This window comes from Neovison vison, chromosome 2 (assembly GCF_020171115.1).
Source record: "Neovison vison isolate M4711 chromosome 2, ASM_NN_V1, whole genome shotgun sequence".
NCBI classification, from domain to species: domain Eukaryota; kingdom Metazoa; phylum Chordata; class Mammalia; order Carnivora; family Mustelidae; genus Neogale; species Neogale vison.
The window spans coordinates 62,414,642-62,430,360 of record NC_058092.1 but is presented as its reverse complement, the minus strand read 5'-3'; the positions used below and the strand labels follow the sequence as shown (position 1 = coordinate 62,430,360).

Below are 15,719 nucleotides of genomic sequence, written 5' to 3'. Positions count from 1 at the left end.
AAGCAGGCTCCCCGCTGAGCAGAGAGCCCCATTCGGGGCTCCATCCCAGGAGGTTCAGGAACCAAGCCCAAGGCGGAGGTTTTACCCACTGAACCACCCAGGCGCCCCTACTGGTGGTTTTAAAGTAGGGTACTGACATAATTGGAGTTCTACAGAAGGAAGGTTAGTTGCTGGCAGTGGATGATGGTTAAGTGAATTAAGGTCATAATGGAAGAGAAGTTAAAACAAAAGGAGAGCAGTCCTGTGGGACAAACGGACTGGGGGTTAACTGTGCGTGCGTGTGTGTGTGTGTGTGTGTGTGTGTAACATGTGTGTCCGTGTGTGTGAGAGAGAGGCTGGAACCACGGATTGTATGAAATCATAAAAAAACTCATTTAGAGGAGAGAAGCAAGGTAGGAAGAGCTTAAAGTGGTCATAATGTCCTTGTTGAGACTGCTGATGGTGGTGAGCTGGGAAGAGATGGAAACGGGGGAGAGGAAGGCAAGGCAAGAGGGGAGGGCATTTACAGAGCCTGAGGGAGTTGCAGCAGGAGAGGTAGTGGATTAAAAAGGGAAGTACTGGCCTTTGGTGACGAGGAGACAGGATTGCTCCTCCTTGATAAACATTCTACTCCAAGCTGGCAAATGGCCACAAACGGCTCCCTGCTCCCCTTTCTTTTCACACCCCCTAGGAACATCAGTTTCAGGGCGCTGTCATCACCCACAAATCCTGCGTTCCGGAAAAACTGAATGTAAATTAAAATTTTATAACTTACATTCAACTTTTTTAAGTTGAACTGCATTGCAAGTGCGCTAGGCAAACTTCCTGTTTAAAGGAACCCTTTGATGGACCCTTTCGAAATGTGAGAAATTAATTCCAAATGTGTCTGTTTTACAGTTGCAGTCCCTGGATCTCTGGTTCTCCTCTCCTGGACGGCTAACTAGGCCAGAGCAGTCTATTCTCAGAGCCCCGCCCCATACAAACACTAATTGGTTTTCGCATCTGAAAGGTTGTGTATTACTCTGTCATTTCTAAATTTGCATGATGTAATCCATGTAAGAGATGGGAGAGATTTCATACCCAGTGGGAGGGGCAAGTGCCACATGCTTACTTTTCCAAATATATCTAGAGACATAAAATATTTTAAAAGAGGCAGCCCTTCAGGAGCACTTTCCTCCATCTCAGATTGCAACAGTTTGTGGTTTTAGTGGGAACTGGTAGGTCCCTATGACCTGCCAAGAAAGTAATCTGACAGTTTTCCCACCTTCACCTGTGTTTTATAAAGGAAAACAATAATCATTAAAAAACAAATACGCAAGTAAACAACAACCAAAACCCCCATCAAATCATGCGTTATAAAACTACAGGCTGTGAATATCATAACCCAAAGCTGAAAAATAAATGTACCATTTTTAAGAAGTTGTGGAGGGCTGAGAGGTCCAAAATTGAGTGTACATTAGTCAGGACCACAGGCCAAATCCTCTACCTGTATTTGAAAAGCATGATACTAGGCTAAAAATTACACCTTGTGTGATTTTAACAAGTTAGAATGCTCCTCAGATCAGCAGTTACTAGCACATTGTAAAGACTTCAGGGAGAGGGCGCCTGGGTGGCTCAGTGGGTTGAGCCGCTGCCTTCGGCTCGGGTCATGATCTCGGGGTTCTGGTATCGAGTCCGGCGTCGGGCTCTCTGCTCAGCGGGGAGCCTGCTTCCTCTTCTCTCTCTCTGCCTGCCTCTCTGCCTACTTGTGATCTCTCTCTGTCAAATAAATAAATGAAATCTTAAAAAAAAAAAAAAAAAAAAACCTTCAGGGAGAGACCCCACAGGTAATTAACCTTCAAAATGGTGTCCTTTGGTCACAACTGCTGTGTCACCTCTGCCCTCACTTTCCTCTTCCCTGTATCCTACTGGTTGCATCTCCTCCCCCCAAAGTGAGGGGGGGTTAGCACGGCAGGGTTCCCTTCTCGCCTGCTTCTCATACTTGAGGGAATGTTGAAATCATCTCTGAAACCTCATTTCTATAGTTTTTTGTTTCTTTCTTTCTTTTTTTTTTTTTTTCTTCATCTGGGAAGATTTAAAAGCTTCTGATGTCTGGGTGCCCCCTCCCACATAGGTTTGGGTGTAATTGGCCCTGGGCATTGGTATTTGTAAGAGTTCCCCAGGTGATTCTCATGTGCGGCCAAAGTTTCAAGCCACTGTCTTCCAGGCTGTGGAACTTGTGGCCCTGCTGGAGGCAGGCCATCGGTTCCTGTATCCTCAGGCTCTTTGACCTTAAGAACGTATTGATCTCTGGTCTCACTTGCTCTGTCTTTCAGAATAAAAGCTAAAAAGGCAGGCGGAGGAGAAGTCGCTGAATTTCTTCCCTGACTGGCTTCCAGAAGAAGCTGGAAGAAGTCCAGCAAATAAAAGTATTGGCAAAATATATAAAGCTTCTGAAAAGTGCCACCTCTTGGTGGCAGAGAAATTCAGAAAGCATAGAAGAGTCTTGGGTGAGAACTCCAGCTCTGCCTCCACAAACTTAGTAAAGTTACTTCTCCTTCCTGAGCTCAGTTTCCTCATCTATAAAATTGGAATACCTACTTCCTGAGCCTTACTTAGATGACTACTCAAAGGGTCTGAAATAGCACCCAGCATGTAGTAGGCACTCAATAATGATAGGTATATACATGGAAAGCATACCAAAATTAGTTAAAGCTCTTTCACACATTATGTTCCAAGTTAATAATAATTATGATTTTTTGAGCCCATTTATTTCAATTCTTTATCTATGAAACAAATGTTTATTACATATCGACTTTATGCCAACCATACTGCTAGATACTAGGGATGTGGTTATGAATAAAACACACACGATTCCTATCTTAGTATATCTTACAGCTTAGCTAAATGCTTTATCTATTTCTGGAGTTGATTTCAAGCAGTCCAGAGACTGAACTTGCTAGAGGGATGGTACAACCAATAAACAAAACTTCTATGCACCCTAACAGCAAATACTCAGGATGTCCTACATTATTAAGAGAAATCTGAACCAAGTAGAGAGATGAAGATTTAGCAGAGTTCTCCAACAGCTGTGAAGGGCCAGAAAGCTATAAGAAACCTTAGGAGACTATCAAAAGCAACATCTCAAAGACCTGATGGGTTTTTCCCACCCCATTTGGGCAGTTTTATGAGCAACGGTTTATTTCTCTGGGTTCTTGAAGGGCCTATTGGGAGTGCGGCTGTGTCTCCCATGCTGTGCTGCTGTCTGTGTGTTGTAAGGTGTATGACTTACCTACATTACTGCAACTTGTAGTTTTTTCTTGGGTCTCCTGGCATCTTTTAATCAATCACTCACTCCTGTGACAATACTGCCTCTCTCAACAGCAATCCTGAAGCTGGTATTACTATCTCTATCTTATGTATAAAACTTTAAGTACTGGCCCAAGGTCATTGGACTGGTAAATGGCAAAGCTGAGATTGAACCTCAGGTCTATATGGTTCCACAGCTCACGCTCTTAACTTCTGCTTCAAAGTAGGCAAACTGCAGGTGACTGTGCTTTGGAAATATCAAAATCTGTCTGTTCAGAGAATGAATTTTAAAACCACAAGTAAAGAACGAGAAGAACAGATGGAACCAGGAGACGATGCTGTGACGGAACCTAATCTAATCTTGGCCTATGAGCCTCTTAGGAAATTATGTAAGAGACTGGAATCTGATCAAGAATTGTGTCCACTTTGCCTGGTTATCAATCAAACCCACTGATCCTTAATTTTATGACATTCGGTAGATTAAAGGCTTCATGATTTAGATTCCCGTCTCTTCATAGTAGCAGCTGCAACTCTTTTGTTAGACTAAGAATGTAATAACTATAGCTAAGAGACCAACATCAGCAATTTGTGTATGGTGTAAGATCCTTGCTCACTCCAGATCACCTTTCACCACTTTCGGGATACAAATTCTTACTGCGATGATGGAATGTGTGAGTGAGTGTAGAGGCATTTATGTGTGTGTAAGAGTACACATGGATAGCAGCTGGCAAATGCTCTGGAGCTCATGGGAAAGCACAGAGATTTTAAGCCAGATTTTCCAGATGTCCATGGTTTGCAGTATATACTTTCTGTAGTATCCATCCAGCTCACAAGTGACTGCCTTTTCCATTTCCCATCCAGAATAGGGGTACCTGGCCGCCATGTTTATATTAATGAAATATGACCCCACTGCCATGGCAGCCACACTTGCTAAGACCAGGGGTGGCCATTTGATCCCAAAAAGGGCCAATCGCATTCTCTCTCAGAGCACACTGTTTTTACTACTAATTCATTATTCATAGATATTCACATGTCTATGCTTTGCCAAGTGACTTTGTAGTTCCTTCCACTAGAGGTTGAGTAAATATATTTTCTCTCCCTATTGGATATTAGACTCAGCTATGTGACGTGCCCATGGAATGCCATGGGGTGCAACTTGAACATAGGAATTAAATGGACATGTGAAGTTGGGCCTGTCCTCTTGAGTTCCTAGCCTTTGTCCATGAGAAGAACATGTCTCAAGTAGCTGCTGCGCCAAAGACCAGGAAAGACATGTGGGATAGACTTTGGATAAAACCTGTGCTCAGTCAAGCCACCTACAACCAGCTCAGAGATACATGAACAAGAAAAAAATACTTATGAATGTATGTTCTTGGATTCTGGTATGGATTTTATACAGAATTATTATGGCATTACATAATTGATATATCTGGCATGGATTTTATAGAGAATTATTATGGCATTACATAATTGATATATCTCTCCTTGAAACTTTACAGTTAAGCTGAGAGACAAAGAGACTGTCTGTTGGGAACTGGGGCATGTAAATAGTAGAGTTCACTATGGAAGAATGTTTTTTTCTTTTCTTTTTTCGGACTTGCTCCTTTGCTTGTTTGTTTGTTTTTTTTCCTCTTTTTCACTCTTTTTTTTTTTTTTTGAGGTAAAGTTCATATAACATGCAATTAATCATATTAAAGTGAACAATTCAATGGCCTTTAGTACATTCACAGTGTTTTACAGCCACCTCTCTCTAGTTCCAAAATAGTTTTATGATCCCAAAATAAAACCCTGTACACATTAAGCTGTTAGTCCTAATTTCTCTCTCTCCATAGCTTCTGGCAACTACCAGTCTGCTTTATTTTTATTTTTTAATTAAAAAAATTTTTTTTACTGGATTTACATATTACCTTTTATGGACTGAGTTGTGTCCTCCTCCCACTAAATCCGTATGTTGAAGCACTAAACCCTATGTGACTGTATTGGAGATAGGGCCTTTAAGGAGACCATTAAGGTTAGATGAGGTCAGGATGAAGCCATGATCTCACAGGACAGATGCCTTTATAAAAAGGTGAAAAGATTGCAGAACTCTCTTTGCCATGTGAGAACACAGTGAGAAAGGGGCCATCTGTAAGCCGGGAAGATGGGCATCGGTATGTCCCCACCAGAGCCTGACCATGCCGGCATCCTGATCTCAGATTATCAGCCTCCAGAGTGAGAAAATAAATTTCTGTTCTTTAAACCATCCAGTTGTTATGGCAGCCTGAACTGACTTACACACTTATTCTGGGTATTCATATAAAGAGAATCATATAACATGTAATCTCTGTGCATGGCTTCTTCCAACTGAAGGCATATTTTCTAGGTTCATCCATGTTGAAGCATGTATCAGTATGTCATTCCTTTTTATGACTGAAGAATGTTTTATTATGTGCATACCACAGTTTGTTTATCTGCTTATCTGTTAATGGATATTTGGGTTGTTTCCACCTTTTGGCAATTGTGAATAGGGCTACTACAAATATTTGAGTACAAGTATTTGTTTGAGTACCTGTTTACCGTTCTTTGGGGTATGTACCTAGGAGTGGAATTGCTGGGTCATAGGGTCAGCCTTGGTATGCTGAACTCTTGTGGTGTTCAGATCCTCAAAGCTATGTCTTGGTTCCTACACAAGGAATCCTTCCTTGGATGCCATAAAATAACCCCAAAATGCTTTCAGTAAATTCCTTTAGTTGCTGTAGTTAGACAGTTCCGTATTAAGCCAGAGGTAACTACTGTTACTTGAAACTTAGACATCTTAAATAAATAAATAATATACTTTCTATTTTTCGGTACTATAACATTAATAGAATATTATACGAAAAATGGGCTAAAAACTCTTACTTCAAAGTTTGCCATAGAGATGGTAAATCCCTCATTAACACTAACCAAATTGGGTGAAGATCTTGATGGGTTCTGGTTAACTGGACCATGAGACTATTGTTTAGATTGCCACTCACCTTTGGAGCCAGGCAGCACAGGACCTCGCATTCAGAGCATATTCCAATTCAAAACGACTTCTTAAAGCTGCCACGTGGCTCTGGCCAGGCCCACCCCGGCTCACCAGGCAGTCAGAAGAAGCAGAAGGTGAGAGAGACCCGCTACTGTTACTTGATGCAGGAGACATCATCTGAGTGAAGAAGGGGTAGTTTCAATCCTTTCATAAATCCGACAGGCTTAAGGCATAGAATAGAATATGGATTTCTTTTAACTTTCTATTCTAGGATTTCTCAGATTTCAATTTGTATTCATCTCAGTTTGCTTCCGGCTTTTCCTATTGGCCTCTGATGACAACACATGGCTAGCTTAATTTACTTTTTTGACCTAGTTCTAGCCTGAGAGCTGGCCCATTCAACTTACACCGTCTTTCAGAATACATGGTATACTCAAATCAGATTCATAACACGGATATTCAGAAGGTGATTATTTAATGGTTGAAAGATGACATTTTTCACTATGGTGATGAGATTCATGGCAGAGTTCCTTTAAACTGTAGCTTAAAATTATCCCCTTTATATGAAATTATTTCCTTTACGTAAAATGAATTTACACATGTTTCCAAGAATACATCCATTTTATAAAATGAAGGATGCTTTAATGTCTGGCAAGCATGAGGACTAAAGAGAGTTGTTGGGGGAGAATTTTTAAAAATAGTTACAAATAGTTAAGTGTAGCAAGAAAATAGAAGAGAATGAAGAAAATGAGACAGAAAAGAAAAAAAAAATAGGAGAGTAGTTTTCTTGAATTTCTGACGACCTTGCTGTTTACCTAACCTAACTGAGCACACTAGTGCTTTGACATTATAATTTCATAAAACATGTCGGCAGTAGATTTTGGTTTAAAAATAAAATATATGTAAATGCTAGGCTCTTCACAGTAGCCAAGATATTACTAAGTGAAGCTCTGAGAATCATGTGTTGTCAGTGTTGAAATGAACCTTCAAACTCTTCAATGATTGAATCTCTTCTGTGCCTCCTTTTCAAGTTAGCTATGCAAGCTGATGGGGAGTCTCGAGTGATGAGGACCTCACTGCCTCCAGATCTGCTCATTTATCTTAGGGCAGCTCTGACAATTAGACACTTCTTTCTTTTAAAAAAACCAAACCGTAGTTGCACTTCATTTCCATCTGTTGGCCCATAGAGAACAGGCCAATCCCTTTGCCATATGATCATTTTTCAGATGTTTAAAAAATAGCTCTCAGGCTCATCCTAATTTTCTCTTCTCTGGGACAAGCATCTCTGGTTCCTTTAATTGGTTCTCACACCCATGATTTTCAATCCATTCATCATTCTGATCTGTCTTCCCTAAAATTTGTGTTCCAGTTATGATCATCCCTTTAAAAGGACATCACTGGGTACTATTTTGTTGGCCATCTCAGAAGAGAGAGGAATGATACCCATCCTTTATTTTGTATCAAAACAGCTACTTCATATTCTAACTCCCTAAGAGCTTATAATCCACAAACATGCATGATCCTCCTAAACCATATCTCCACCATTTGACATTCTTTCTATTGTTTCTTTGACTCTGGTATGTGATGTTACCATTTATTCTTGTTCGACATGCCCTATCATTTCATCTTCCAAGACATGGAATTCTACAAATCAAGCCCCTTAAAGTTGATTCTGGGCTATTATTTGGTGCAGCCCAGTCTGGCAAGTTCTCTTTGCGTATAAAGTTATTTATCTTCTGTACTTCTGGAGATTGTACTGAGAGGCTTGGTCAGTATAAGAAGCCACACTAGTTTAGGAGATCCTACCATTCTCTCTGTTTCTGGAATCCACTTTCCTCATCTAATTGGCTATATCCCCAGGCTTGGAGCAGTTTTGCCCTGTGAAACACAAAGGTTCAAAGTGCGAGGACACTTGGAACTTAAGCCTTAAGTGTCTCTCAACATGCAAGGCCTCTGGCAGATGCCCTTGTTGGTAGGGGCTGCTAAAGCCCCACCATATATACTACTACTTTTCTCCGCTTTGCATGTTTCAGGACTGAAGAGAAGGGAATGGACGTTTGATGTCCAAAGACTGAAGCTGCCTCCTACAAAAAAAGACTTCCTTTTTAGAAGTTCTGTTTCAGAGTTAGCAAACAGCCATTTGCTGCAGGCTGCCGCTGAAGACCTGGAACCCTTTCCCAATAAACTGGGTTCTAGTGACTATAAGTTGAGATTTTGTTGCTATTGTTGTTGTTGTTTTAGGGGGAAAAAAATGGATGGTTCCATTTTGGGATTGATGCTGCTGATGCTATTTTCCCTGTTTTGCTCCTTCCCATCATATGCATGTGTGTTTGTAAGCCTATATATGTGATGTCCACTCCTGTCTCTTGCAGCACTCATTTGCACTGGGAATATATTATTATTTTTGAATTAGTGCTCCTGTGTTAGCTTCCTTGCTTATTTTCAAGTACTATCTCCTGACCAGGTGTATAGAAAATTAAGGCAATTAGAGAGAAAATTAAAGCAAACAGCTCCTTGATATTAAGGGAAGAAAATTCCATTAGGCTGATTACCAACATATATCACTTCATGCAACACGTGTGGTATAAAAGCAATGCATCCCAATTAATTTATGCACTAATTTTAGTGACAATTTCCCTTTCTTATTGAGCATAGACAATGGCTTAATATTTTAACTTACATTTCACTGTAGGTAGGAACTTTTGTATAGAAAAAAGTTGATTTACGTAATTACCTTCTAACATATTTGCTGTATTTTCAAACTTTTACAAATTAATTTTTTCAAGCTGGGCTTGCCTGTGCCCATTTGCCTGACTGATTATGTGCTGTAAGGCCCCAATTCATGCTGAATTTGCCTTTGTCCCTATAGATTCCGTCAGTCCATCTTAGAAGCTTAATGAACAGGGTAAATATATGAATGAAGTTATGGACCTTCATACCTACTTTCTATGAGTACCACTTGCCGATTCCCCTACCCCCTTGGATGTTCAAGATTTTTTTTTAAAGACATATTTCAGAAGCTAAAGTTCTTACCTCAATGTTGCAAAGACACTCTTCTAACTTGTTAACAACTTCAGAAAATTCGGGTCTTCCCTGTAAATAAAGAAAAGACTTTTTTTCCCCCAAAGAATAAAAGGGAGGCAACTCTTTGGATTTTAAAATTGGGTATTTGCATTTGTAAAGAATGAGATTAACAATAAAGTATATTTTTATTTAAAATACACTTGTATTGAAGTGTTAATTGAATGTTCATTTGCTGTTCAGGGAGGGATGTTGAGTCTTCTTCTGATAAGACTTTTAAGTCAGAATTTGCAACTACATTCAGATAATGAAATAGTGGAAAAGCTTTAATTAGCTTTGCATGTTTTTAAATGGCAGGTTTTTCTCTTCAAAATGAAAGAATAAAAGTGAATACTAAAAACTGTTAACTATCTCAGCGCCTTATAATATACTGCACAATGTGTCTGTAGGAAAAGAACTGCTAAAGCAAATTTTGTAATTAGCTTCATTTTGAAAATGTCATCTCAGATTCAAAACTAAGATCAATAGAAACCTTATGACTATGCCCTATTTTAGGGGTTAAGATAAGCTTTTTATCTTCAAAAGCTTCCATTAAGGACATTGTTCATTATGAACTTCTGTGTCTGATGAGTTTAGTTAAACAAACATTTATTGCATTCTGATTACATTCCAAACTTTGTTCTAATAGCTCAGGATATAAAGATGATTATGGATCTATGGAAAAAGTACTGGGGATTTTAGAAAATGTTGTTCTTTTTGGAAGAGATTATATGCCTCCTTTTGTCAGATCCTAGGGACTATATAACCTATCATTTCTCCTTTATGAAACTTTTACTGCCAGGAGGTGGATAGCCCAATTTAACATTCAGGTGCAGTAACCACCTAATTTAGATTCTTAGTAGAACAATTTCTCCCTTAATATCTAGCCCTCCCCTGAGGACACTGCTTTCCCAGAGTCCTCTCAAGTGAAAGCTGTTTTTTTTCTTGCGTATTCCTGGTGCCCCTAAGTCGGTGGGGGTGGTGATGGGGTGAGTGGAGCTCTGGGTCTTCCTTATTGTCGTTGCAACTTCCAAATGGCCTCTTCTAAAAACCACCAGTTTATGAAGCTATTATACCAGTCACTGTCCTTCATTCTTTGAAGGCTTTAGTGTTTGGCTCCCTGTCATGCTAACATTATTTAGCGCTTTTATTATCCATGCAACTAATCATTATAATGGCCTGACCTCTAGGTTCCTTTGTCTCCTCTTCTGCCTTGACCTTACACTCCACCTTCTTCTAGTCACTCAGCTTCTGTGTCCTATCCTAGACCAGTTACTAACAAGGTCTGCAACCCTTCCAAGTTTCTATCCTGTCAGTTTCCATCAGATCACTATCTAGGCTCTACTTTCTTTCTAGATTACTCATTTTCAATTTTTTTTTTATTTTTAAAAAGATTTTATTTATTTACTTGAGAGAGAGAGAGAAAGAGAGAGAGAGAGAGAACATGAGCAGGGGGAACAGGGAGAAGCAGATTCTGATGTGGGGCTCAGTCCCGGGACCCCGAGATCATGACCTGAGTGGAAGGCAGATGCTTAACTGACTGAGCCACGCAGGCGCCTCTCTAGCTTACTTCTTCTGGAACCCTGACTCCAACAATCTTTGACCACACACACCATCTTGCCACTTAAAAAACCCCAACTTTATATTGTGAACGTTTTAAAATATACCCTAAAGGATTAGAGAACAATTTAATAAACCTCCATGTATCTATCACTCTGCCTTAAAAACCGTGTTTATGCTAATACTGTTCTACGTAGGTACATATGCCTGCATCTATCTATCTACTTACCTACCTATCATCTAATCTATCTCCCTTATTTTTTTGTTCATCTTCCCATCTTTTCTTTCTTCTTCTTTTTGTTTCAAGTTCTTATTTAAATTCTACTTAGGTAACATATAGTGTAATGTTGGTTTCAGGAGTAGAATTTAGTGACTTATCACTTAAGTATAACACCCAATGCTCATCGCAAGTGTCCTCCTTAATGCCCATCACCGTTTAGCCCATCCCCCACCCACCTCCCTCTAGCAACCCTCGTTTGCCTGTTCATCTTACTATCTCTTCACTGTCATTACTCACCTTGTTTCCTCCCTTACTTAGCTTACATTTTATTAGCAATCATAATCACTCTCTTCTATACAGCCTCAGTTACCTTGCCTTATCATGCATTTTGTACACTACTGGAAAAAAAAATTCCCAGGATGCCTGGATGGCTCATTTGGTTAAGCAATTGCCTTCAGCTCAGGTCATGATCCCGAAGTCCGGGGATTCTGCGTCTCCCTCTGACCTTCTCCCCTCATGCTCTCTCTCACACACACTCTCTCTCTCTCAAATAAGTAAAATCTCAAAAAAAAAAAAAATTCCCAATCTTGATTAAATCCATCCTGACTTGATGGATTTTGAAGTCTTAACTTCAAAATCATGTCCCCCTAACCTGAGGTGGACCCTCAGTACTGCCTAGAGAGCCTATTACACATTTTTGATTCACTCACTCTCTCACACTCCAGATACTTATTTTGAGGGATGACCTTCTCATCCCTCAAACTTCTAATTCCCACTACTACACTGACCATCCACCAGTGTTTAAATCCACGTAATTTGCCTCCACTCACATTTCTATGGAAAGTTCATCTTCCTCGGCACTGCATTAAATGCAAATAATCATTCCTGTGTGCCTGAAACATCTTTAATTGGATTTGAGGTCACTACTTCTCACTCATTTTCTCCTCTCTCATTTGTTCTTCCTCAGTCTCCTCTATTAGTTTCACTTTTCCTTTTCGTCTTTAAATTCTGTAATGTACCCGGACTCAAGCTTTCGGTTTCTTCTCATCTCTCTTTAGAGTTAATTTTTTGAGGGTTTAATTCTGTCTCATGGCTTTAAAAAACAACTCCCAAATATCTATATCTAGTCTAGTACACTCTCTTAAACTCTAAACTCACATATGCAATTTTTCATATTTATAGTCTTCCCTGTTTCAGTAAATGGCAACTCCATCCTTTCACTTATAGAGGCCAAAAAAACGAAGACTCATCTCTGACTTCTCTCTTTGTCATACTCTTGCTTTTAATCCACCAGCAAATCATATTCATTCTGTCTGCAGAAGGCATCCAGAATCTGAATGGACAGGTAGCATTTATAGTGGATCAATCTTTCCCCAGACAACTGTAAGCTCTAGACAAAATGTAAAAGACGGCTACCTAAAGGCAGTAGAGAGGGAACAAAAGCCAGTAGCTTCTGGAGGGGAGTCACATGGAAGACAGGAAGGGCATGGAGTCAGTTTCACGTTTATTTATTTATTTATAGCAAAATTTACCCTAAGGGCAGGTCCTATCCACATCTTAGGGAACAATCAAAATTCTTATGAAAGCCTACAGGTTTGCTTAAAGAACCAGATGACAAAATTCAGGGCAATCAGAATATATTAGCTATGGTTTTTAACAAAATATCACAGATTTAATAATTTAAAGCAGCACCCATTTATTATCTCACAGCTTCCATGGGTCAGGAAGTGAGTGTAAATTAACTGGGTCCTTTGCTCAGGGTCTCACCAGACTAAAATCAAAGTGTCAGCTAGCACTGTGATTGTCCTCTGAGGCTCAAGGCCTCTTCTAAGCTCTCTGGTTTTTGGAAGAATTCATTTCCTTGTGGTTGTCTGACTCAAGTTCCTGTTTTCTTGCCAATAGTTGTTCAGAGATGACTCTCAGCTTCTGGAAAGTGCTCACAGTTTCTTGCCACATGGTTCCTATAAGTAGTTCACAACATGGCCATTTGCTTTCATCCTGGGCAGCAAGGACAGGTTTCTCTTCTTCCTCTGTAACCAACTGGAGAAATATTCTCTGCTTTTAAAGAGCCCATCTGATTAGATCAGGCCTACCCAGGGAAATTTTCCTTTTGCCATATGAGGAAACATAATTATAGGAGTAATCATATTTAATAATATTTGTCAGTTCTTCCCATATTCAAGGGGAGAGGATTATCCTTGGCATGTATACCAGGGGTCAGGGATGTTGGGGCCATCGTAGAATCCTGCTTATCATGCATAGGCACTAGAAAATGAGGGGTGACCCTGGAAGAATAGAGTCTAAGAAAGGGAGCCCCAGAATCTGCATACAAACTCTGTTTAAATCTTTGGCTGGTCTCTGGAGCACATATGCAGGGAATGGACTCCAAGCAGCTCAGGTAGGTTTAAAGAAGTGAATTGAGATTAGATTTTTGCCCGATGCGGGGCGTTGTTCTTACTATTTTCTCAGATTAGAATTATCTAACTCTTATTCTCTACCTATAGAAATCCTCTGCCCTGAAGGCTCAATCCACAAGATACACCCTTCTTAACGTGTTCAAGTGGTTCCACAAAATAAGTTTGCAACTCTCTTTAGATTTATTTAATTCTTCCTTGGGCTATAACTAGGCATTTACATGTTTATGCCACTATGTAGAAAGTGCTTTTAGAGTAAGCAATGGTTTATTTACTTCTGTATACCTAGCATGTTCCATTGCACAGGACAGCTTGTTTGAGCTCAAATTTGTTATATTAAATTGCATCATGATAATAAAAAAGTTGTCCAATCTACCTCTCTTTTTCATCTAAACCACCATCTTCTCCTTTTTGAATTATTATAATTGCCTTATAATTACTTTTGCCGCTTCTGTTCTTTCTCTATCAAAAGTATACCCAACATGGTAGCTAACCTACATGCTCAATGCTTTTCCTTTAAGCTCAATGCTTTTCCTCTAAGTTCAGGAATAAGACAAGAATTCCCCCTCTTGCCACTTTTATTCAACATAGTATTAGAAATCCTAGCCAGGGTCAATTAGGCAAGAAAAAGAAATAAAACATTCGAATTAGAAAGGAAGGAGTAAAACTATTTGCAGATGTTGTGATATTATATATAGGAAACCCTTCAGACTTCACCAAAAAACTGTTGAAATTAATAAATCCAGTGAAGTTATGGATACAAAACCAAATACACAAAAATCTGTTACATTTCTATATACTAATAATGACTATCAGGAAAAGAAATTAGGAAAACAATACTATTTATAATTACATCAAAAAGAATTAAATACCCAGGAATAAATCTGACTAAGGAGGCAAAAGATCTGTACACTGAAAGCCGTAAGACACTGATGAAAGAAATTTAAAAAAAAAACAAAAACAGGTAAATGGAAAAATTTCCATGCTCATGGATTGGAAGAGTTCGTATTATTAAAATGTCCATACTACCTAAAGCAATCTACAGATTCATGCAATCCCTACCAAAATTCCAAAGACATATTCCATAAAAATAGAACAGAGAATCCTAATATTTGTATGAAACCACAAAAGACTTGGAATAGCCAAAGCAATCTTGAAAAAGGCTAAAACTCCAGTTTTATGCTCCCTGATTTCAAACTACAGTAACCAACACAGTAGCCAAGATACTCATTTTGCTTTTTTTATTTATTTAAAATACTTTATTTATTTATTTTACAGAGAGAGAGAGAGTGAGAGAGTGCCTAAGCAGGGGGAGTGGCAGAGGAAGAGGAAGAAGCAGACCTGCCGCTGAGCAGGGAGCCTGATGATGCAGGGCTCCAAACCAGGACCTTGGGATCATGACCTGAGCCGAAGACAGATGTTTAACCGACTGAGCCAACCAGGTGCCCCTAAAATAATCATTTTAAAATGCACTACAGATTAAGTAATACCACGCATAAAAGCTCCCTAGGAGGCTCATCTGATTTGGATACAAAACAACACCCTTCCATTCCATGCCGTAAGGCTTGCGCCTAGCCTGCCCTCCCTATGGCCTGATGCTCCCTTCCTGCTGCGTCTGTGGGCAGGCTAACCTCCGCAGGCCAAGCACACCACGCTCTCAGGGACTTTTGCATTTGCCTTTCTCTCCACTTGAACTGACCAGCGCCTTCATCTTCTCCAGATCTTTGCTTAACTGTTACTTTGTCAGAGAGGTTTTCCTTGTTCACCATGTTTTAGAACCCCCAAGCTAGTGTTGTCTGCTCCCTTTCTTACTTCATTTATTCCGTAGCACTTATTACCACATGACTTAACAGATATTTCCATATTGATTTTTGTTGCCCATGAGGGCAGGGATTTATCGTTGTCACTACTCTATCCCCAGTGCCTGTAGCAGTGTTTGGCCTACAGAAAGCATTCAGTACAGAGGGTTGAACGAATGACAGAATTCATGATTTTATGTTTTATTTACATTTTAATTAATTCTCAAACTATGTTATTATATAGGTAGAGCGTTTTTATTACAATGTGCTTCAGGTTTTCTTTCCCCCCTAAATCAGTCATGTAATACATTATAAATACATAGCCTTTTTGGAATATTATATCCAAATGATGTTAACATTTCATTGGAGGGCTGAAAAGGCATAAAAATCATGGTAAAATCTAACATTTC

At 39.5% G+C, this 15,719-nt stretch overlaps 1 protein-coding gene across 1 annotated transcript in view; it reads right to left on the bottom strand.

Moving 5' to 3' along the window:
• LOC122900093 (serine/threonine-protein kinase TNNI3K) overlaps positions 1-15,719 on the bottom strand; it is a 349,591-nt gene that overhangs the window by 43,803 nt on the left and 290,069 nt on the right. The window contains exons 24-25 of the mRNA XM_044238472.1: positions 9,290-9,349; positions 6,264-6,433 (exon numbers count right to left, since the gene is read on the bottom strand). Coding sequence (XP_044094407.1) covers positions 6,264-6,433; positions 9,290-9,349 — 230 coding nt within the window. The remainder of the gene's footprint in view (positions 1-6,263; positions 6,434-9,289; positions 9,350-15,719) is intronic.